Source organism: Marmota monax, unplaced genomic scaffold (genome assembly GCF_021218885.2).
Source record: "Marmota monax isolate L192 unplaced genomic scaffold, Marmota_monax_Labrador192_F-V1.1 WCK01_AAM20220418_F8-fsc00060, whole genome shotgun sequence".
Classification (NCBI taxonomy): domain Eukaryota; kingdom Metazoa; phylum Chordata; class Mammalia; order Rodentia; family Sciuridae; genus Marmota; species Marmota monax.
The window spans coordinates 9270141-9294719 of record NW_026692826.1 but is presented as its reverse complement, the minus strand read 5'-3'; the positions used below and the strand labels follow the sequence as shown (position 1 = coordinate 9294719).

The 24579-nt window shown below is 48.5% G+C and overlaps 1 protein-coding gene across 1 annotated transcript; it reads right to left on the bottom strand.

Moving 5' to 3' along the window:
• Positions 1 to 2809: 2809 nt before the first annotated feature.
• Galr1 (galanin receptor 1) lies at positions 2810 to 23325 on the bottom strand. Its single transcript, XM_046448583.2, has 4 exons — positions 21889 to 23325; positions 17327 to 17392; positions 3752 to 9457; positions 2810 to 3087 (listed from the first exon to the last, which is right to left on the bottom strand). Exons 1-3 carry the CDS (start codon positions 22552 to 22554, stop codon positions 9140 to 9142), a joined length of 1050 nt encoding a protein of 349 aa, XP_046304539.1. The 5' UTR covers positions 22555 to 23325; the 3' UTR covers positions 2810 to 3087; positions 3752 to 9139.
• Positions 23326 to 24579: the final 1254 nt, after the last annotated feature.

The following is a 24579-nucleotide window of genomic DNA, read 5'->3' as shown; positions in this document are numbered from 1 at the left end:
GCACCATTTGTTGAGGATGCTATCCTTCCTCCATTGCATGCTTTTAGCCCCTTTATCAAATATAAGATAGTTGTAGTTTTGTGGATTGGTTTCTGTGTCCTCTATTCTGTACCATTGGTCCACCCGCCTGTTTTGGTACCAGTACCATGCTGTTTTTGTTACTATTACTCTGTAGTATAGTTTGAAGTCTGGTATCGCTATACCGCCTGATTCACACTTCCTGCTTAGCATTGTTTTTGCTATTCTGGGTCTTTTATTTTTCCATATGAATTTCATGATTGCTTTCTCTATTTCTACAAGAAATGCCTTTGGGATTTTGATTGGCATTGCATTAAACCTATAGAGAACTTTTGGTAATATCGCCATTTTGATGATGTTAGTTCTGCCTATCCATGAACAGGGTATATTTTTCCATCTTCTAAGATCTTCTATTTCTCTCTTTAGGGTTCTGTAGTTTTCATTGTATAAGTCTTTCACCTCTTTTGTTAGGTTGATTCCCAAGTATTTTATTTTATTTTTTTTGAGGATATTGTGAATGGAGTGGTTGTCCTCATTTCCATTTCAGAGGATTTGTCGCTGATATACAGGAATGCCTTTGATTTATGCGTGTTGATTTTATATCCTGCCACTTTGTTGAATTCATTTATTAGCTCTAATAGTTTCTTTGTAGACCCTTTTGGGTCTGCTAGGTATAGAATCATATCATCTGCAAATAGTGATAATTTAAGTTCTTCTTTTCCTATTTTTATGCCTTTAATTTCTTTCGTCTGTCTAATTGCTCTGGCCAGTGTTTCGAGAACTATGTTGAACAGAAGTGGAGAGAGAGGGCATCCCTGTCTTGTTCCAGAGTTTAGAGGGAATGCCTTCAGTTTTTCTCCATTCAGAATGATGCTAGCCTGAGGCTTAGCGTAGATTGCTTTTACAATGTTGAGGTAAGTTCCTGTTATCCCTAGTTTTTCTAGAGTTTTGAACATAAAGGGATGCTGTACTTTGTCGAATGCTTTTTCCGCATCTATCGAGATGATCATATGGTTCTTATTTTTAAGTCTATTGATGTGGTGAATAACATTTATTGATTTCCGTATATTGAACCAGCCTTGCATCCCTAAGTTCGTGAGAAATATTGATGTGCAGTTATATTTTTCACACTGTATTTTCTCTAGCCACATATAGGAAAAGTACATTTAGTTTTATACAAAAGTCCAAGAATTATTTATGTATAATAAAGAATTCCTATTCTCTAAAAGGTTAGAAATCATCAGGCTAAGTGATCACTGATATCCCCTTTGCTTTTATGCGACCATAATGGATGTTCCCCCACCAAAAAAATGAAATAAAACGACCCTATGATCTAGCAGTGGCACTACTAGGCATACATCCAATGTATGTATGCCAGAAAGAATCTGCACTCCTTGCTTAATGCAGCACTGTTCACAACGGCCAAGAGACGGAATCAGCCTGAGAGTCCATCAACAGGTGAGTGGGTACAGAAAGTGAGGTACATGTACCCCGGGGAACGTGGTTCAGTTCACCTGCATGACCCTAGAGGGCGTTATGTCAACATGAGGCAGACGGACAAAACTGCATGATCCTGCTTACGTGTGGAATCGGAAGGAGTTCATATTGAGACGTTGAGAGTGAGCAGTGGGTACCAGAGGCCATGTGGAGTGGGCAGGAAAGGACAAGGACAGGTTGATCAGTAACTGCCAAGTAACAGCGAGACAGGAGCAAGAAGTTCTCTATCTGACTGCACCGTGGGGTGACTCTAGGTAATGAATATACTCTGTGTTCTCCCAACACTAAAAGAGAGGATTTTTTAATGTTCTCATCACAAATAAACGACAAATTTTTTGAGGTGCTGATATGCTCAGTACCCTATTTGCTCACTACACAACGAATTCATGTATCAAAACACCACATTGTGCCCATAATTATTTACAATTATTGTAAATTAAAAAGAAACACTCACAAGGGCTTCTCACCCCGACACCTGAGTGAATCAAGAAGCGGGATTCAGCATGGTGTCCAGAGAGTGATCACAACTGTATTGAAATGCAGTCTAAAAAGTCCAAAAGGTGGAACATCAGAGTTGTTTTTTTTAAAGCCTGTTGGTAAGCAATTTATCAATTTGTACTTGTAAATAAAGTTCATAAAAGATCTAAATATAAGATGAAGGCAGGCTTGGGGGCTGGAAGGAGTGAGTAGCTCATGTCTGAGCAGGAAACGAACCCTGCCGCGGCTCACTGCCTCTGTGGAAACACGCCAGGACTCCAGTTCCCCAGAATTTTGATGAGCTTTGTTTAAACTTACAGCTATCAGCTATTCAAAGTCCAGCGACTGATCCAACTTCACTTCATTTGGTGGGGGATTTAAGTGAAATGGAAGTCACTGATTTTTTAAAGGATTTGCACAGTATAACCAGCTGCCGGTCCTGCCCAGCCGGTCCTGCTGCTGCGCCTGACCCTGGAGGCATCCACGGGATGCTCAGACGGTGGCAAGGAGGCCACCTCTGGGGTGGAATTGTGGCAAATGCTACCTTCTTTGTAATTTCTTGTAGTAAATTTTGTATTCTTTTTACAAAAATAAGAGAATTCATTATTTTTTAAAAATAGATAAAGGGAAAGAGAAGAGGAGGGTGAGAAGGGAAAGAAGAAAACATTTACAGATAGAAGTGTCAATTTTCCACCAACAGGATTTGTCCTATCTTCCATACGGGCATCCAGTAATAATGAAGCTAACTTCATTCACAACGGCAGATTGGGCTCCCGTATTCGGGGAAATGCCTTATGAAATGAGGGGAAGCACACTCTTAAACTAAACACTTTGAAGAACAAATTTTATTTCAATTAAAGAAAACGGGTTCACATCACAAAGTCCAGCCAGATTTCATGCAGCGCACAGAGGTAGGGTGATTCAGAGTGACTCTGTGGTGGTAAATGGATGAAGTTTAACTCTTAGTTTTGGGTTCTGGCTTTGAAGCCTGCGGCAATCATTCTGCAGCTAACAGTGATGAGATGAGTCTGCACCCAGCTCCCTAGAGGGTGAGAGCTGCAGCGCCCACCGTCAGGAGACCAGGTCCAGTGTGATCTGTAGAGCAGCATGTGAGCAGTCACAGGTCAGTGAAATCAAAATACAACACACACAGATTGTTTTCCTTGCTCACACTACTCATGTTATCAGGGAATGTTTAAGTAAAAGTTTTAATGATAAAGAATATTACATTTATCTCTTGTAGAGAATAACGTCAGCAAAAACTAACAGCCACATAGAAAAACATGCACATATTTAATTTAAACATTAAGTTAAAACACTAAACATCCCGTTCAAAACTCCATCCCGCAGCCATTTTGACCTTGGTATGGTGGGGGCAGAGTGAATGCATAGGTGCCCTTTCCTTTCTGCCACCAGCTCTGAAACCTCCAGGGCAGGCCAATCAATCCCTCCTGCTCTTGGACACCCCAGTTCTGTGGCAGGCGTGACGTGGTATTTGAACAGATACTGTGAATCCAATCAATGTAAACAATAAGAAAACGAGTGATTTAAATCCCATGCAATTTCCTTTTCCCACAGAACCACAGAAGTTGAGACCTGTGAAGGGCCATCTCTCAGCCTGGAAAGTTCCTGACTCTGGGAGTGCAGGTGAAGGCCATATGGCAAATACCACGGACCCTGGGCTCCAGCCTCACCTCCTGACCAGTCACCAGCTAGTGGTTCCCAAAACCCGGCCTCTGGGCCAGCAGCATTGACTCACCAAGAGAATGCACATCTCAGACCTCACTCCAGCCCACCCCGGTGCCAACCAGGAGGAGTGCCCAGCAGTCTGCTGAGCAGCCCCTGGGGATTCTGTTGCTCTGTGAAGCTGAGGACCTTCTCCTAAGGAGACCAGAGCATAGCACTGCTGCCGCTGCCCTCTGAGACCGCAGCTGGGATCTTTCTCATGCTGCTGGCCAACGTTGGCTTTGAGTGACACCATTTCAGAAGTAAGGACACAGGCCCACCACTCCCAGGGAGCCAGTTCTCAGGGGCACAAAGCCCATCGGGGGCAGCACCCCAGTGAGGCCTGCTCTCATGCATCTGACTGAAGGCCCCTGAGATCTGGTACAGTCTGATTTGCTTATGAAGCTCGTGTTTCTTACACCCTGCTGTACAAACAGGGAAATCCTGAATCCAGACACAACCGTGAGGACACGGGAGGTGTGGGCCTGGGCTTTTGCAAACCCCTCAACCCTGACAGACCCTGCAAGATCCAAGTGCAGAAATACAACTAACCATAAGAGAGGAGCAGAAGAGCATGAAAGACAAACACAGGGGAAACCCTGGTGGGAAGGAAAGAGTCACTGGAAACGTCAGCTCCACAGAGGGATGGCCCGCTCCTAAACCACCTCTTCTCCAGCTGATTGTCAGTTACTGCTCCACGCACGGCCCCGGGCTGACTGAAGCAGAGACGTGTGGGCGGATCTGGGAGGAGAAGCCTATCTGAAATCATGCCCTGTGATCTCATGAACAATTTAGGTGCCTGGATCAGCCCGTGACATCCAGAAGGCCTGAAGTGCCATCCTTGTCCAGGACAGGCACTGATCTCAGTCCCCAGAAACCCTCTTCCTCCACGGGACACATCAGCAGGTAGGCCCCACAGACAAACCTGCCCTGCAAGGCCCCCCCACCCTGGGGAGCGCCTGGAGGGCCAGCCCCACTCCCTGGGGTGCCTGCCATCTGGAAGAGTGGCACTGGACCCCCCTAGGTCCTGGACACCGCAGGACACCATCACATGGCATGGTGGTGTGGCTGTCCCAAGCCAGCCGCTGAAGGGAACTAAAGTGCTGGCAGGTCCACAAGACCTTCAGAGTGTGAGGACGCAAGGCCCCTTCACAATCCACATGCAACCAGCTGAACTGATTCAGTGTCCAGGGTCCCCTGAACCTGAGGGCACGGAACTCAGTCCAGCCCAGAGGCAGCTGCAAGGATCCCCATTCCCCATGCGGCTACAGAGCTCATTTACTGAACCCAGTTCCACATACTCTGGCGGCCAGTGGTCTTTTCTTCCCTTTGACTTCTCTAGCAGTTAGAAATCTGGAGCTGTGCCTTGTACCTTGTGATATCCAGAAACCGCTCTCCGGCAGAAAGAGGAAGTTTTCCCCACAGACGCGCCATTGCAACCTCCCGCTAAGGGATCTGCTCCTCGAGCAGTGATCTAACACAGCAGGAGCAGCAGTACTGAGAGAGGGATGGGAACCCCACCTGGGGTGGTTTCTCACATGCCACCTTCCCTGTCTCGGCACTGCCACCCACCATCCTGGCCCTTCCTCTACGGATGCACCAGGACAGAGCCCTAGTGTGTAGGGCACATGACGAAGCTGATGGGGCGCAGGAGAGCTCACCAGCCACTTCACGGGCAGCACTGAGTCCCGCAGAGAAGCATCTGCTCGGGGCCTGCTGGCATTTCTACAGCTGGCTCAGGAAGTAGATATGGTGGACTCAGGATGGCAGGCCAGCCTGCCACACCAAGAAAAAGACACCCTCACCAGCGAGCCAGCCACGCCCCTGACCAGTGCATCACAATGCCAATATCAGAGACAGCAGAAACGCTCGCCCTGCCCAGGCACAGCGTACCAAAGGTGTCTGAGCATCGCAAATGGTACGTCAAGCTCAGCTTCTCCACTTCCAAGGGAGAAAACACCAAATTCGCTGTCAATTAAAACCTGGTATAATTCCCATATGATCATTTTTATTTCCATGCCAACAAATTAGGGTGAGAATTTAAGAATTTCACTCTATCTGCAGTCATAAAATACGCAAGTCATGAACAGGTCATCAGCATCTAATTGAGAAGAAACCTAATGTGCAACATCTTAACAGGCAAAAAGAATCTGATTCCCTCCAACAGCCACCGACAAGCCGCTTTAACACATAGGAAACATTTGCAGCCCATGCAAATGAAATTCACACTGGGCAGACGGTGAGTTTCCCGAGAAGAAGCCACACGGATGCATTCTCCCACTTCCCACGGCTGCTGAGTCACACGCATGGATGTGGCAAGTCACTGAAGCAGAGCATGAGGAAGCTGGCGGCACCTTGCTTTCCTCAGGGCAGTGCTGCTCCAACCCCGGCACTGGAGCTCTGCGAGGTGTCTGTGGCCACAGGGGAAGGGAGCCGAGGCTCAGGTGTGCTGTCCTCCCCTGCACAGAGGCTGCCAGTCTCGGATTCCACGAGCAGTAGAATTAGCACTGCAGGTCTCAGTGCACCCGAGACGACCAGCAGCAGGACTCAAAGCTGAGTCACAAGAAGTCTGCACCCCGTGTGACTCATGTGATGCAGACATCCCCTCTGCTCTCCACCGACTCACGCCGTCAGGGTTGGAGGAACTCAACCGTGGTAAGCATTAGGGTGATGAACTCTGCAAGAAGCTAGCAGAGAGGAGAAGACGAGAGACAGGAGGTTGGGGAGGGGTCAGGAAATGATGACTTTACTCCCAATGTGTAGAATAAGACACTGTAGATCAAGCAAAAGTGCTTGTCCTAAAATATCCTGAAACTGGCCCTAGTCTGCCATGCTGCTGAGCTCATGCGTGATCAGAATAACCCAGAATGACTCTTTAAGGATATCTCCTAGGAAGGTAAAATAGGAGAGTGTTCCCACCCACATCACCATGTTCATCAGTGGGAAACCGGAGTTGTCATCTGCACACATAAAAGAGCAAGCATTTCATCTGTTTAAATATTCCTGAACCCATCTGTTTCCCCATGTAAAAGCAAAAATCACAGAAAAGTGGCAGTGTTTCGGGCCCTGAAGCAGCCAAACCTGGGCAGAAAGCCTCAGTTCTCTCTGAAGTACTCTGAGAGCGTGGTTCTCACAGCCTGACTTCAAAGGCACAGGCAGCACCTCCTCACTGCCTGGCTGCCCGAAGGAGAGGTACACCTCTCCCAGACGCACAAAGGCCTCGCAGCTCAGTCGTACAAGGGAAGGCACTTCCACACCAGGCATGGTAATTAATATTAGGGACAACACCTGCAAACGCCCGGCAGAGGCACAGGGCTCCTACACTTCTCCAGGTAACAGCTCTGCCACAGAGCGCCCAGAACCACCCATTCAGATCATTTCACACAGGTTTAGATCACTGCAGGAAGTAAGCTACTGCCCATACTCAAATTTGTTTTAGAAGAAGACTCGACCTAAACTCAAAACAGGAGCAACTGACTAGAATGGCAATGTGCAGGAAGAACAAGCTACCTAAAGATTAAGTGTAGCAGTCTGCATTCATGTTCCGCAGCTTGCACATATGTAAAGCAAACCGGGGTGGGTGGGGGTGCAAGTGCATTATTACTCGAGCCTGTGCTGGACCAGCAGCATCGGGGGAGGACCAAGGCCATGCAGGAACAGGGGAAATAGACCCTGAAGCAGGCTCACTCACGATCCAAGAAAAGCAGCATCACCCCCGCGTTTTCAACAGTCCCATTCAAGTGCTGTGATCTGAACCCTGAAGCGAAGCCCAGGCAAGCAGGTTGGAGCACAGGAAGCACTCCACAGCGTGGCCCGTGCACGGGCTGGCCCTGTGGTCTGCAGGTCTGCAGCGGCAGCTTCCCGCTCCCCAGTCCCATGGGGTCTCATCCCCAGGATACTAATTTTCTGCTCCCGTATTTCAATAAAGTGCAAAAACCGCCCATGCACAGGACTCACAAAGCTCTTTCACCTCCACCTGTCCCACCTCCTTCCCTAGAATATTCATGAAACCTCATAATTTCTCATCATCCTAACAATTTTCTCCTATTCTGTCCAGAGTTACTTACACCTTTCCAAAGGTAAACCCTGTGCACCGGGGTATAGTTATGAACTAGCAAAGTTAGGGTGCCAAAGGCTCCCGCTGGACTTGGGTTTTTTAATCTAAAATTTTACATTTCACATGGAGTTCTGATTTGACACAGGCATATGCTTCACAAAACCCTTTTCACAAGAAATCTCCCTGTTTTAGTGTCCAAAAATACACTAGTCTTGCACCTGAAAATGACTTTCCTAGTACACACGATTTGATAGTCCATATCATTTTCTCATTGTTAACATGAATAAACATGAAATTATTGTGAAAATCACATTTGGAACTCTAGTGTGAAGATCTTAACTCCAAATCAACATTACCAGAGGGAATGATATTTGGTGAAAAATACATTAAACATTGGTACAAATTTGATGAAAAAGCCTATTCTCATATAAGACGGAATGTTTCTGGTATTTTCTTTCATGAGATTTGTTTTCATCTGATGATATTTATCAAACAATGGGCATGCCTTGTCCATGTGGCAAGACCACTGCTCGTGGGACTTACTGATCCAACCTTTGCCCCAATAACCTACTGTCTCCACATCATCCTCACCAACTTTCTAAGCCCTCATGGTGGCTCCGCTGCAGGCCCAGCTCTGGGCTTCGCCAGCTGCACACGCCAAACCTCAGCAGCAGCCTGCAATACGTCCTGTGCAGCTCCCATAAGCAGGGCACAGCAACTCCTTCCTCTGGTCCACACAGTGAACCACAAGAGCCCAAGTTCAGGGACAGAGCTCCTGACACAGCCTACACTGTCCTCTTGAGGTGGACTTGATGGCCTCGGGGTCACAGACAGGTGCAGCCTATCTGCAGAAGGCCTGCATGCGGCTTACCAGGGGAGCAGAGGCCACCCACTCCACAGACTCCAGGGGGCCTCTCTCCACAGTGCAGACGTGTGTAAACAGCTGAAGGATGACAGTCATCACTCTACGTGCACAACCATACTTTAAAACACATAGCTTCTAATATGACTTCTCTTAAAACTGAGGATTAAAACATCAAAGTTTTTTTTTCTAAATAAATCTACTTTAAAATGTAGATTGCAGATATTCTTCACTATATTTATGGGGCCTGTTCTTATTTCATGAAGAATTGAACACATTATAGAACTCTACTGACCTCTTTAAGAGGTCTAGAACTGGTTGGCCTTTTTGTTTTGTTTCTGAATTACAATTTAGGAAGAAAATAAGACTGAAGAACGCTCTTCACTGAACCTGGGAGTTCCTAAGTGGGTCAGAGTTACTCTTGAACACGCATCTGAAAGGTGGGAACCGCAGAGGCCGCCCAGGGCCTGGGTGGGCTCGCACCGGGAGAGCTGGGCCTGGGCTCACACGTGAGTGCAGTTGGTGGACGGAGGGGTGTCCACTCGACTTCTGGTCTCTCTATTGTCACTGGGCGGTGATTCGTTGTGGACGTGGCACTTGAACACTTGCTTGTAGGCCTTCCTGAAGTTCTCGGAGAGAAACGCGTATATGATGGGGTTCACCGAGGAGTTGCTGTAGGCCAGGCAGTGGGCCGTGATCCTGAAGAAGAAGGAGGCCGGGGTCAGCGGGAAGACCCCGAACTCGGCCCAGAGATGGATGACGTGGTGGGGCAGCCAAGATATCCCAAACACCACCACCACCACCAGGACCGTCTGCGCCGTCTGGGGGAGAGAGGGGAGGGGAAAGAGAAAGAAAACTGTCTTTTACAACAGAAAGAACCCAGCGTTCTAAAGAGAAAGGAGGAATTCTGTACGCGCTTCCCTGGGATCAGGGAAAAGGCATCCAGACTGCTGTCGGGGTCAGCCTCCACTTCCTGTAGAATCTGTGTTTGAAACTGCATCGGACCTGCCAGTACCTTCCACAGCAATTTTGTGATTGGTGTGAAATACACAAGGATTGAACCGAATGTGCTCCATGGTGTGGGGCAGAGAGGGACAGAGGCTAAGGACCTCGGCTCGCAGACGTGCAGGACGCTGCCAGTGCCCCTGAGCTGCTCTGGCCATGAAGCTCGGATGAGTGTGAACTTTGCTCCCGTGGTCACCTCCATGACACACCTGAAGACGCTCACTTCTCCTCATGAGCCTCGGGGACTCAGGAGCACAGTGACTGGTGCGCTGACCTTTCGCCGAGTTTGACTGCTGGACCACCTGCTCACTGGTGGGCGTCAACCTTCCCTCCCTGCTGCTAATTCAGAACTAATTCAGCAGAGTGGAGGCAGGGTCTGCGTTTTCCTTTTCGAATGACCGGAGGAGGTCGTCCCTCAGCGGTGCCCTGACACAGCGGACTGCACCTTGGTCCCTGGCGCCCATGTGCATGGACGTGGACAATACCTTGCCAACTGGTTGCACTCTGAGAGGGCTGGGACGAAGCCCCAGGAGGACTCGGGCCTTAGGAGGACTTTACTGCTCACCACATGTTGAAAGGCAGCTCTAGATAGCTCACTTGTGACTAACTGAAAACCACCGCTAGAATTCAAACAGGAAACAAAGTTCCATTTTATTTCAGTGCCTGAATTAAGAGAATATTTTAAAGGCACTTACTGTATGGCACTCATACTACAGGATATGAGGAGCCACTGGGGCTCTTCCTTAAGAATGCAGCTCCAGCACCACGCAGGGCCTCCAGGCCCTTGAAGGTGGCGGCAGAACCAAGAGAGTCCTCCTGCCGACCAACCCTGACCATGGCTGGCTGCCTGCACCTTCCACCAAGTCCCTGCCACCGCCCTGTGAAGCGACCCTAAAGGATCCATAGGTTGTTGATGGGGAAACTGAGGCTCAGAAGATTGAGGCAAGTGCCCAATGCCCCTCATGGGATGCAGAGTCAGAGCTAAACCAGGCCTGTGTGTTCCCAAATCCACGTGCAGAGGCTGGCAGGAGGGGCCCACAGATCTCCCCAGGCACTTCAGCCCCTCTGCGGTCACCTGGGCTGCTTCTCAAGGACAGAAGGTGGCAGTTATGCGGTGGACAGAGAAGACAGGAGTCACCTCTGCTCTGTGAGTTCATCAGACAAGGACACTCCTGGCCTCCCCATGTGACCACTTCCAGCCCCAGCCCTCTACCACGGTCCTCACTCTTGGTAAAGACAGGGAGCAGCAAAACATTGAGACACATTCTTGCCTCCCCTTGTCCAAGGGGCAGAAACCAATTGACCTGTCCTTTCTCACATACAGCCAGGGTTGTGCACCTCACATGTGGAGTGGTTAAAGGACCGCTAGATCTCAAGTCAAACTGCAAACGTCAGAGTCAGAAGGCAGAAGTGAGCTCACTATCAAGAGGCAAGGTTCTGGGACTGACAGCAGGTCTGTGCCAAAAGCCAGTGGTTCATGGCCTTTCGAATATGATATGACCTTGCTGGATGTGCAGGAGGATCACAAGTTGAGGGCCAGCCTCAGCAACTTGGCAAGACCTCATCTCAAAATAAAATAAAGACTGTAAATTAGTTCAGTGGTAGAGTGACCCTGGGTTCAATCCCCCATGTGAGATATATGTTTATAATTTACACACACATACATATATTATTACATATACCTATTTTATATATCTAGATCTCCTCCCTGAGCCTCAACTTACTCATTTGTGAAGATGATGAACCAAGGAAATGGTTCTTTGACTGTGCCTAGTCCATTTAAGCAGTAAAACAACTCAACTATAAAAAGCTGTGGACAGGTGTTACCGGGTGAAGGCTTGTTAAAGGCACTTACTGTATGGCACACAAGGCAAATGGAAGGTTTGCTCGCCTATATAAGGGGTGTTTGCTGTCAGTCCATTTATCCATTAGACTAAGAGAAACGCCGTTCTCAGATGATTTAACCAAACAATCCAGATATGATTATAGCCACAAATTGATCGGAAAACATCCCCTTTTCTTCCCGAAGACAATCAGACTATCTCTTCACTTCAAAAAATAACAGCCCTTATCGATACTCTATCCATTTCATTGCTTCTTTTCAGAAATGTTTACTAAGATCAAAGCTTAGGGCAGAAACAGATCCCAGCACCTTATGAAGATCCATATCTTATCAAGATCCACAGGGCACATGACAGTGTGTCCTGAGTACGGAATATTTTTTACGACACTGTTTGTTTCCTTGTTTGCAAGTTCATAAAAATTTTGCCTTTAGATTTTTAGTAATTCCACTAGTTTTCTCATAAACATGAAAGAAAGCCACTTTTTTCTTGGTTAACGGTAGTTTTGAAATGTGACTGAATTATGACCTGCAATATAAATATTGGAAAGTATACCAAATAGGTATTTGCATAAATGATCATTTATCTAAGGCTCCTAAAGGCCTGTGATCGTGTACTTGTCCCACTAACTGCTCTCAGTGGAGGCTCTTCAGCGCTTGACTGCTGCTGGGACCCTCATCCAGCACCACACCCGCTGGGCTGGCGTTCCCTGGCAGCTCACACGTCACCCTGCACATAGGCCCTGTGTGCCTGGTCCTCCAGAGCTCGGGCTGACTCCACCTCAGCATGGCTGGGGACAGTAGATGGTTTGGGTGCTCTTTCTCCCTTGAGCGGGTGCTGGTAGACCTGAAGGACAGGACATGGGGCAGGAAGAAGTTCCACACCGGTAGGAAACCACCTTTCTCGATTCACAGCTTCTTCCAATATGTCAAACTCTGAAAACTGAGTGTCTGGAATGTACTAGCTCAAAAGTCAAGATCTAGTCAGAATAATGCCTGTGTGCTAAAGCCATCCCTGGGACTTCAGTAGATCAGCATGCCATCAGGACCCAGCCCAAGGGCCTTGGAAATTCAGAAGTCTCGACCGGGTCTCCATGGCTGATTCGGTCAGTAGTGGTTAGTGGACAGTTACCTGGGAACCGGTCTTTTTAATAAGCTCCGCCAGGAGCTTGATGAATTACAATAAAAGTGAATCATCTCACCCACCTCAAGTCAAAGACAACCCAAGACATTTCACTGAACACCCGCAGCCCCGAGGCTGGAGCAGCCTCCTTCTCAGAACAAGCAAGAAGAGCTGCTTCCCTTCTTTCCCTCTGAAACACCAGGGCGCAGACTCCCCTGCGTGGGCATGTCAGAAGCAGAGCAGGGGCTCCCCTGGTGGAAAAGAAGACTGACTGTTTTTCTTTTCTAACATGATATTTTTTCTTACAGAATCATTTTGCCTCTCCCAGAGACAGAGTTACGCCCAATGTATGTGCCACTGACCTAACTTGCCAATTTAGAGAACAGAGTCCCGAGATTCTGATAGAAAAGTCATGGAAGTTGTACCAAGTTTCTGTACTAATCTTACCATCCTTGAAACTGGGTCATTAGTATGGCTTCCTTTTGTTCCTTAAGCTAACAGGAGAAAAGCTGGTCTCTCTTGACTGCGGGACCCTCTTTTCGAGTCATCTGAGACATCTGTCCTTCTTCAAGCAGCCTCATGCACACTGTGCCTCCCGGAATTCAACTGGGGAGAAAATGACTCACATGAAAAGCATCGCCTCAGTCGCATAGATAAGGCCAACACTGCAGGAACACTTCAAATCGGAAAAACAGAAGAGAAAGGAGAAAAAAAAGCAGCTGGTGACGACCCCAGCCGTTGGAGGGACCTGAGACGCCTGTGCCCGACCTCAACCTGGGGCACCCACCCAGCACACTTGCACCCTGCTCTGAAGCATTGCTTAAGAATTTATTCTAGAATCCAGTCAGTCTCATGTCAGAAAGACATCTTCACGTCTAACCGACCGTAAACAAGTATTTCATCAATCACAGGCTCTACACTATTGCTTCTGCAAGAGAATCACATCTTCCCTTGTATTTTCCTCCAAATATGGAGAATAACTGCTTAGCATGTCTTTCTTGCTTCAAAATAATGATCAAATCCTACTCAGCAAACCTGTGAACATAGAGATGGTCTGAACACTTGTGCCCTCCCCTCTGAGACTCATGCTGGACCCTGGTCACCGTAGGAGGAATCAGCAGGCAGGGCCTTTGGGAGGCCACTGGGTCATGGAGTGCAGCCCTGCTAAGTGGGATTAGTGCCCTTTCAACACAGCCCAGAGCTGCTCCACCTCGGGAGTGGGCAGAGAAAGCGCATCTATGAACAGGAAACAGGCCCTCACCGGATGCCAGAGCTGATGGCACTTGACCTTGGACTTGCTGCCTCCAGAAACGTAAGAAATAAATGACTGTTGTCTGTAAGCCCCGAGGGTGTGGTATTTTGTTGTGTCATCCTCAACCAAATAAGAAAAACAGACAGAGCCCAGAGAAAGGAAATTTTACTCAGCCACTGAGAAGAAGGCCTGGAAAGAAAGGAGTTAAAAAGAGTGAAATACCAAATCTTTATCTTTTGGTCCACATGTATCAGAACCTGTGGCCATTGGTCCGCTCCCCACAGTCTGCATCACCTCCATCCGTGTCCACCTGCCTGCACCACTTCCATCCGTTCTCCCCGAAATGTGGAGGACGTGTGCACAGCAGCAGTGCTTTGCACTGAGACCCAGGAAAACACCACCGTGGGTCAGCTGTCCACGGCCAGGGGACAGGCCTCCTGTCCTATCTCTGGTCTCTCTTCTCCCTCCTCTGTCTCCCCTCTCTGCACCTCTTATTTTCTCTGCCCTTCCTCTCTTCTTCCTCCCACCCCCTCCCCACGCCTCTCCCCTGCACCTCTCCTATCTCTTTCTCAGACACCCTCACCCCCACTCCACCACATCTATTTGTTCTATGCAAACAAAAGTCAATTAAATAGATCAGAAGAGATCTGACATCTGTTCAGAGGCTGCAAGGGGTCAGAGGCTGGGAGAAAGAAGATGAATTTTCTCCCCTTCATTCTTATACGGTAAAAATGAACAAAAGAAGACTATATATAAATATGTATTTATGTATATATATATATAAATATATAGACACATACATATGTGTGTATATATACATTTATATAAAATAATTGTTAAACTAGCCATTCATCTTTCTGTTTTTATCATAAAATAGCACAGAAGGCTTCTAGTCATTTCTTATATTTTTTCTTTCTTTTAAGCACTTTGCTCTGCAACCCTTAAAGCTTTTCTCCAACATCTTTTCAAATACACAGAATAAAACTAACCTCAGACACTAATAAAATCTATAGACTACTAAGGAAATGTCTTATTTCATTCTAGTAACCATAAAATTTTTGAATCGATAATAAACATTTAGCATATGTTGTCCTCTCTATTAAAGTCTGATGAGCCCCTTCCTCCTGAAGGAAATCAACATCCCCCCACCCAGGATCTTGAAATGCTCATCACATTGAGCAAGACCTTGGGCTGACATGTCTGTTCTCTGGCACTCCAATGCGGCTTCCAAGGCCCGGTCTTCCAGCAGGTGGTCAGCTATAGATGACTATCCAAGGGGAAGTTATAAACCATCTTTCATTATTTTTAAAGAACTGTTTTCTTGGGAGATGAGAAATGGGGTTCAGAGGAAACTAAAAGACTGGAAAAATGTAAAAACCCCGACATAACACAGTATATCATTAAAAACAGAGGAGGATGAATGGGATGGAGCTGCGTTAGGGGGTGCTATGGTTTTGATGTTGAGTGTCCCCAAAAAGCTCATGTGTGAGACAATGAAAGAAAGTTTAGAGGTGAAACGATTGGGTTATAAAAGCCTTAACCTGATCAGTGCATTAATCCACTGATAGGGGTTAACTGGGTGGTAACTGTGGGCAGGTAGGGTGGTTAGAAGAGGCGGGTTGTTCAAGGCGTGCCTTTGGGGCAAATATTTGTCAGTGGTGAGGGGAGTCTCTCTGCTCCCGGGGGCCATACCTCCAGCTGCTTTCCTCCACCACACCCCACACACCCGTGCCATGATGTGATGTTCTTCCTCACCTCAAGCCCCAAGGAATGACATTGACCATTGATAGAGGGAGAGCTCTGGAACCATAAGCACCAATAAACTTTTCTTCTTCAAGAGAGAGAGAAAGGAGGAGGAGGAGGAGGAGGAGGAGGAGGAGGAGGAGGAGGAGGAGGAGCACACCATTTTTTTTAGTTTATTGTATTCATGTAACTTAACACTATATAGCACTTATAACTTTATAAGAACTTGTCAGATCTTAAAGAGGGGCCTAGAGGTTTAGAATTAAGCCCACATATTCCCCTGTTTAAACATAAAGAAGAATGAATGAAAAGAAGCCATGAGATGTCCTATTCCATATGTTGACTTTTATTCTTAGGCACTTAGCTGAGAAAAGGCGTGGTGGCATTTCTAATGCAAGCTGATTTTGCTTCCCAAAAAATGTCTCAATGTTTTGTACTTTTTAACCAATTTTATGCCATTAGTTGTCAGCTCTAGGAACAGGTGGGTTTTAGCCACGTGGCTGTACGTGAACCAGGAAATCAGGAAGAAGTCTTCCTATAAGTTAGTAGATCTTCTTAGAGAAAATATGAATTATCTAAAAAATATACAACTTAATAAATATTTTTTTAAAAAGCCAAGCATTTTAAGATATTACTACTAAGAGTTGTGGGTTAGAAAGCCTGTATAAATTGTCCCGAATCAGATTGCCTGATAATTTCAGTCCACTGTCCAAAGTCATAATTGCATAGACGTTATCTGAGTAAGAGTTAAATCAACCTGGTGTGTGACATGGTTTTTCCTCAACATGCAAACATCATGAATCCTAGGGAGCTGGTGCTTCAGTGTCCTCAGTGAAGGCTCTTAGGCTGGTGGGGCTCTGGGGAGGGGAGGATGTGGGGAGTGGCATGGTCCCCAGCCTTCAGCTCTGAGCCAGCGCCAGCACAGGGATAGGGAAGAGAAGGCCAGGAAGGAGCTCTTGGGCTCTCGGGGCACTTACTCTCCCAAATGAGAAGCACCAGGGCTTTCAGAATCTCACCGGGAAGGTAGACAGAATAAAACACTCCACTTCCTCGCAAAAACGTCCATCAGCACCCATGCACTCACCAGGTTAGCCTGCAGGTGCCCCCCAGGGGACCCCTGCCTCCTGCCATGGTTTGGATATGGAATGGCCACCAGAGGCTGGCGTGTTGAAGGCTTGGACACGGGCACAGCCGTGTTCAGAGGAGGGAAGTGATTGGATCGTGAGTTAATAGCTGAATGGACCTCTGGGAGGTGCTGGGAATGTGGGGGGCATGGTTGGAGGAGGTAGGTCACTGGGGGCATGCCCTGGAAGACAGCTTCTTGTTCCTGCACCCACCCCACCCTGCTCTGGCCGCCATGTGCCAGCAACTTCCTTCCTCCATGATGTACTTCCTCACTCGGGCCCTGAGCAATGGAGCCCGCTACCCACAGACTGAAGCCTCTGAAATTGTGAGTCAGAAGGATCTCTGCCCTGTAAGTCGTCCAGATCAGGTGTTGGGGTCACAGCATGGAAAGTCGCCGAGCACACCTCCCCGACGCCCTGTAAGTTTGGATGTGATGGTGCCCTCACCAGCCTGACCTTCAAGCCACCTTCACAGTAAGAGCTCATGCCAGTGTCTGTTCCAAGGGGCCAGCACTCACCAGGTTTGGGGAGGGTGTAAGTATAATTAAAAACCAAAGTGAACGAAGCTTGCACAAGTGAAAGTTGCAGTATTTGTTGTGTTACCTTTTTCTTGGACGTTTCTGACTTCTTTGACATGTTCTTCAGCTTTTTATGCAAATGAGTAAGGACCTGCAAAACACAGACCAGTGAACTCAGTTTGCTCCACATTCAAAACACGTTGCCTGCCTGGTACTAACGATTACTGACATTGCAAAATGGCAGTACCATTGCTCATAAAATTGTTAAAACAGAAATACATGTTGGGCAGCAAAACAGCAAGTCTGAATTGCAGAGTGCACCTGTTTCTCCAGCATGTAGGAAGGACTGTCTGGGAAGACTGGTGCGCCCAGGCACGGTTTGTACTCACAGAGTCTTCGTGCAAACAGACCTGGAATTTCCTCCAGACAGAGCCACCCCAGGGCCCGCTCGTGCATGCTATTGGTCTATCTTCTGCCTCGGTTTCCTGGTCCATGTGTCAACCATCACCTGGGCCCTGCTGTATGTTGGGCACAATATCAGGTCATAAATACACTGAAACCTAGAGATGCACATGTGGGAGGTCATCAGCCAATGTGGACAAGCAGGTGATGTGACCAGCTGTCTCTTCAGTGCGGCCACACCAGATCACACTGGCATTCACTTCAGCTTATTTATTCTGTTTTCCCATGAAGACCTCTTTCCACTGCAAACCTCAAAGCAAAACCCTGCCCACCAGGCCTCCTTTCATTGGCTGTGTACTTTTAGACAACTTCATCTCAGGAACCCAGTATCACTGATGGTGGACAGCACATTGTGCAGGGCTTTGCAATGGATGTCCCTGTCGGGGAGCACCCTGGAGGCACATTGGCTTCATTAAATTAAAAAAACATTTGTGTCTTCTCTTGCCAGTGTAATATTCAGAAGACGTGAAAAGCTTTGGTTATGTATAGGAATTTCCAAACTGAACTTGACCAACAGAGCCAACCCTGCAGAACTGATGATGGAGTTCATTTTTCAGTCTCCTCCTGGGGACAACCTGCAGCAAGCGTTGTCTGGATGACTAAGGGCTTTAGACTGACTGTGGGTTGCTGACATGTCTCTCAAGAAGTAAAAGCAGCTTCCTGCCACTGTTCTGTCTCCCTCTAGCACCGCAGCATGAAATAATATAAAGAAGTGGGCTTCCTGCAGCATCCTGCTCCCTAGCTACAAGGAGCACATATGGAGCCATCAGCCAGGTCCTCTTTGGGAAACCACAGGATCTGCCTACCAACCTTCCAAACCCTGCTCAGCTTGAGCAGCCGTCACTGGGGTGTGCATTTTTGGTTTCACATTCTCCATGATGCTAAAACACTTCTCTCCTCCTGAGCTGGCTCAGAATCGTTGATAGCAAAACAAGCCCTACTGTACAGGGGCATTAGGGATAAACGCAGTACATTGACAACGGGTAACTGTCCTGCCAATGGAAGTGGGTCCACAAGCTAGATAAAGGTGAAGACAGAAGGGAGCCTTCACTTCAGCATCAAGGAAGAAAGTCTCCAGGAGGAAGGAGAGGGCTAAGGCAGAGCCTGCCCCAGAGGACAGTCCTGGCCAGCAGGTCAGCAGCAGCCTAGCCACATGAGCTCACAGGGCAACAAAGGGCACTGAGAGCAAGGGACACAGGAGCAACCAGAACAGAAGCCACCCACCTGAAATCAGAGGGGCACACCCGCACAAGCAGCAAGCTTCACCAGGCTAGTGAGGGTCCACGCACACCATCAACAACAAAGGGCGAGTCACCGCTGAGCAACTTCAACACACCTAACACTGAATGCCATTGAATGTTCAAAGGAGAAGAGTCTCGAATATACTGTGTAGCTGTTTCTCCTCAATAGCTCATGCTGTGAGTGCACATGACACATTATGATGCACCCTCACCAAGACTTGCATCAAAAGAGAAAGAAAGTAAGTGGCAATGGTTGCATTCTCTGGAAGATAATGCTGGCATGGTGTCATTTCTCCACATGCATGGCCCAGTGTGGGGGAAGGTGCCCACCCAAATACCAGCCAAAGTCACACTGGGCACACCCTGGGATGTGGAGAAACCAAGGAGGGCTCCAGACAGCAATTCATGCTCAGTGAAGCACGTTTAGGGGGCGATGGGTCTATAGCAGCAGGAACAAAGCAATCCAAGGGGACAAAGGGCCCACCACCAAGATCCCTCTTCAGTCCACACACGCTGTGCCCTTCCCAGGACTTTCAGGCAAAGAGCTGCTCCACAAAGCACTTACCAAAGGTGATTCTGGAATCCACTTCTGTCACTATGTTAGACACACACACACACACACACTGTAACCCAGGTGCCCTTCTGGCCGATGTGTGGGCATCCGACCTGCTCCTCCAGCAAACAGCCATCCTGATCTGAACACTCAAGCACCAAAATTCTTCATCGGCTAGTACACACTTAGGGCCTAAATCAAGGAAAGGCAGCCCAAAATAACTGATCTCCGGCAATTTAGCTCCTAAAGTGAATTTGCAAATATTATCTTGGATGTAAAAGATATTTTTATTTATTCTTGGAAGCAAACTATTTCCATATATAAAATATCCAAATGATCATGCATCAATTATTGTTTTTATTTTTTTCAATTAAATTTTAAACCTTTGTTTTTAGTGTGACCTTTATAAATTCTAAAATGATAGTCCAATTTAGTCCCAAAATTTACCTTATCATTCATTTCTATGAAAATAATAAGTGGTTTTTCTAAAGACTTTGGGGAATTGAAGAAAGCATGTCTTCAGTTCAAATATAGGGAATTGGGAAATTAAGAGCCAGATATTTTAAGAATCCCTTTGGCCCAAGCTTTTTGTCCTCTAGCAACCACCTATCGTCCCTTCCTAGAAGTCTTTCTGAATGCCAGATATTTGTATCCAAGTGGCTTTGGCTTGTCTAATGGTGAAGGTACTCTGAGGGGAGGATGCAGAGCATTCTAGGGTTCACCCCCCAGTACTGCTATCATGGGACTATTAAATCTACACTTGACTTAGTTACTCAAACAGAAACAAGTTGTGCCAAAGAAGTTTGCTTCACACTTCCAACACTCCTTTGCCTTAATAAAATAGGGATGATAGCTCCTCCATAGAGATGTAAATTAAGTGAGATAATGCACATTTCAGATAGCTGTGCTGTTCACAACTGTTTTTGTTTTTTTGTTTTGTTGTGTTTTTTGTTGTTGTTTTTCCAGAAAACTAAATAAATAAAATAGCCAATAGCTAATAGCTAAGCTCCACTTAATTTCCAAATACTACCTCGACTGTTTTTCCTTATGTATGCCTTTTGCTGCAAGCTATTTTTTCAAATAATATCCAAAAATATTATCATTCAAAGTAGACATAATCTACATAGATGGTTCAAATGGGGGATTCGGGTGATTCATATTAAACATGTTTCCTGGGGAAAATACCTTATGATTGAATATTAAAAGTGGCTATTGTTCTATCTTCCATAGTTACTTATGGTCCTGTAGCCAGCCTTATATGTCAGAGTCAGAGAGGCTGGGAGAGATGAGTTAGTTGGGAACTTCAGAATTTGCTTCCCAAGGGTTTTTTTCTGATGATGATGGCACTTCGCTGGGAAGATACTGGGGACCCGGGAGTTCACCCTAAGTACTGCTGTCAGACGATGATGACACATACTCCTGGTTACTCAAACATAAACAGGTTGTGCCACAGAAGTTTCTGACTTTTTGATCCATGTCAACTCTTCACCCTGAGTAATTCAAGACGGAGGAGGGGAGCGTGGATCTCTGTGGGATCTGTAAGGCAGGATAAGTACTACCCCCCCCCCCAAGGGAAGAGAGGCAGAAACTGCGGCAGCAGCGAGTCCTCGCTGCTCCTCTCCAGCATGGGGATTCTAGAGGACCACCTGAAGCCCTCAGCACTGTCCACACCTTTCTAAAACCTGATGCACATGGGGAAGTAGCACTCCCGCCCCTTCCACCAGGGCCCTCTGGAGACTCCATCGAGCCTCTGAAGAAAACTGCTTCCCCCTGGGGTTTGTAAAGCTAAACTTCTGTGTAAAGCAAAATCCGAAGCGCTGTCCCTAAGAGCAGCGGCCTCAGAGAGCGCGCGGGGAAGAGCGCCCCGCCGTGAGCCTCCCAGCCGGTCCCAGGTGAAAACTACCAGAGGGTGACTGCGACCCCATCCTCGCAACTAGCCTGCGCTCACAGGCACTGCGCTCTCGCGGTGGGTCCCACCAAGGCGCCCAAATTACTGCCTGGCGCTGGCGGTTTTTGTTTGAGTTGCTGCAACACCCGGGGTCTCTAAACAGCAGAAGTGCAAGCGCCCTCCGGCCACAGTGGGCTTTACAGGCCATAGTGCCCAAGAAGCAGCGAAGGGTGGACAAAGCCGTTCTACCCAAAGTCTAGAGAGCAAACCCTCCCAGCCCCCCCAGACTCCACCTAACTTTCGTGCCGGTTGTGCAGGAGCCTGCAGAGGAGAAGGCAAACTGGAGTGGGGAAGGCCCGCCCCCCCCCCCCGTATAAGTCAGTCTGCACCCGACCTGGGAGAAGGCAGGGGGCGGGGATGCAGAGAGGGGTGCGGAGACCAGAGGAGCTACAGGGCCCCACTGCCCCTCCATCCATCCTCTCCCTCCAAGTCGCCGCTCCCACCTTGGCGTAGCAGAAGCAGATCAGCAGCAGCGGCAGCAGGTAGCCGAAGACGAAGGTGCACACCACGTAGGCCTTCTTGTGGCTCTTGTTGGTCCACTCTTCCCAGCAGAAGGTCTGATTGCTGACGTCCCGGTGGAAGAGGCCCTGGTGGTAGGCCACAGGTGAGGCCATGGCAATCGACAGTGTCCAGATGAAGCCCACGCCCAGCAGCGCATTGCGGGACACCCTCAGGGAGGAGGAGCGCCGAGAGTGCACAATGGCCACATAGCGGTCCACCGACATCGCGGCCAGAGTGAAGATGCTGACCAACATGGACACCGTGAAGAAGTAGTGGATGAACTTGCAGATGAAGGCGCCCAGCACCCAGGTGGGCAGCACGTACACGGTGGCCTGGAAAGGAATACAGAAGAGCAGGTAGGCCAGGTCGGCGATGCTCAGGTTGAGGATGAACAGGTTGGTGGTGCTGCGCGGCTTGCCGGGCTTGCTCCTCGCCAGCACCGTGATCACCAGGCTGTTGCCCAGCACGCCCAGCGCGAAGATCAGGCTGAACACCACCAGCGTGACGAAGTTCTCCACGCCCATGCCGAAGAGCGGCGGTGCCTCCGAGGAGGGAGGTTCGGGCCCGCTCGCGTTCCCCTCACTGAAGTTCGCAGTCGCCAACTCCATTACCCGCTGCGGAGCAGGGTGGCGGGGCGCACAGAAAGGAGCGCTTGCCTGGGAAAGCAGGCGCTGGGAGCCGCCGGGGATTCCAGCGCAGAGCACTAGGGATCCTCCCGGATGAACAGGACTAGGGGCGCTTCGATCTCGAGCAGTGTATGGCGTGCCTTTGTGCCGGGTCTTGCGGACAGGAGGCGCGGACCCAAACCGGAGATGGTCGAGATCCCAGAGGTCCCCCAGACTCCTGGGTGCCTCCGACCGACCGCTGCGCGGTCACTAAGCTGGAGAGGAGGGAACGCGCCTGCTGCAGTCTGCAAGTGGAGAGAGCCCTCTCTGCGCCTTACGGGCTCTGGGTACCTGCTGGCTGTGCTCCTTTGCCCCTGGAGTGGCTCCAGACCATACCTGTTGCTCTGAGCCTCTCCCTCCCGCCGCGCTGCACTTAGCTGTTAGGGGTGAGGGCTCCGCGCGCACCCACGCGCTCCATGCCACCTCTCCAAGGCGCTGGCTCTTCCGACTCACTCCCAGTGTCTGCCTGGCGAGTTGTCCACCGGGCGAGCGCTCTCTAGGTTCCTCCCGGTGGTGGGCAGAGTCGGGTGCTCCGGGCTCTGCTGCCCTGAAGGGAGTGAAGGTCAACCCAGTTGAAGTCTGCGTGCCCGGTGTCTCTCCCTTGTCCCCCCAGAAGTCACGGTGCTCGGCAGAGACTGGAGGATCCTCACGGGATGGATCACCGCCCACCTCCACAGTCGGGCAAGGTGTTGACAGGCCTGGAGAGCGCGAAGGCGGCGGCTCGGGATACTGAGCAGCCAGGGAGGGCAGCAGAGCGCGCTCCTGTGCGCGCAGACAGGAGGCGTGGGCTGCGCGGGCGGAGGGTCAGTACCACTCCTTTCTCTGTGAGGGAGAGCGCTTGCGCCCCGGGAATGCACCCCAGAAAATCGAGATTTGCCACCGCTTCGTGAAATTTTGTAAAACACGAATGGCCTGAGATCTTCATAAACGAGTATGAGATTAGAGCGGAGTCTATGTGTATATACGACTCCACCAACGGCGTGTTTCCACATCATGGACAATCAGAAGAAGGAGAAGTTATATATACCCCATTTATAGTGTGTCAAAATGCATTCTACTGTCATGTGTAACTAATTAGAACAAATTTTAAAAAATTAAAAAGGAGAGGGTGTGCTGTGTACACTTTACAATGCCCATTTGAGTGACATAAATAGAAGTATTGACAGGTGAAGTATTTGTGAAGTGACATAGCGTGTTTAGTATGGAGCCACTGCTGTGAAATGTGCCTACACCAACGAGAAATTGAGCTGTTTAAGGACGGTAGGGGTAGCTAGCATGATTCTTCTTTGTACTCTTGGTAGCTCCCAAGGAGAAAGCTAAAATTGATTCACTAGGTACAGTGTTTATATGATTTATCTAGGTTTCCTTTCAAAAAGGGGGTGTTTCCAGTGTTCTCCAAACAGAATGAGTGTCCATTGTGTGCTTGACACAGGGCTGGAGAGGATGGGTCCTACAGAGACTCTCAGGGCACAGCATTCCTGGAGAGGCTCCCTATGCAGGAGACATGAGATTTGGGTTTGGAACCAACAAGTGCTGTGAGAAAAGTGTACACAAAGATGAGACAGGAGCGTCTTTGGCTGCAGGTGTTTGGAAGTAAGTACCATCTCATTTCTGCCTCACTGGCTGCCCTCTGCCTCATTTCAGAAAGATGTTAGAGCAGTTCATTAAACATCTATTCTGTACTCCACCTGTATTCTCTCCACCCAAACAAGGGATTCCTTTGCAAGGAAAATTATACCATTCACACATTTTTTCAGAGGACAAAATTGAGCATGGGAAACTTGCTTCTGTGAGTGTCCTACTGAACCCAAGGACTCTCTCAGCTGACCTGAGAGGGCGCTTCCTTGGGCTGTTGTGTTGCCCGCCAACATTGCCTTCCTTTCTCAGGTACACGCTAAGATTCTCCTGTTGCCTGCTGCATTGGATGGCTCTGCTGCATGAAAAGCTACATGTAATGTGACTTGAGGG

What these genes read in the sequence shown, in the direction of transcription:
- Galr1 (XM_046448583.2), bottom strand. Translation starts at nt 22,554, where the DNA reads ATGGAGTTGGCGACTGCGAACTTCAGTGAGGGGAACGCGAGCGGGCCC. An exon ending in TCTGCTTCTGCTACGCCAAG is followed by an intron (nt 17,393 to 21,888) that starts GTGGGAGCGGCG and finishes TGTGTTTTGCAG; the next exon opens with GTCCTTACTCATTTGCATAA. An exon ending in CAGAAACGTCCAAGAAAAAG is followed by an intron (nt 9,458 to 17,326) that starts GTAACACAACAA and finishes TCTCTCCCCCAG; the next exon opens with ACGGCGCAGACGGTCCTGGT.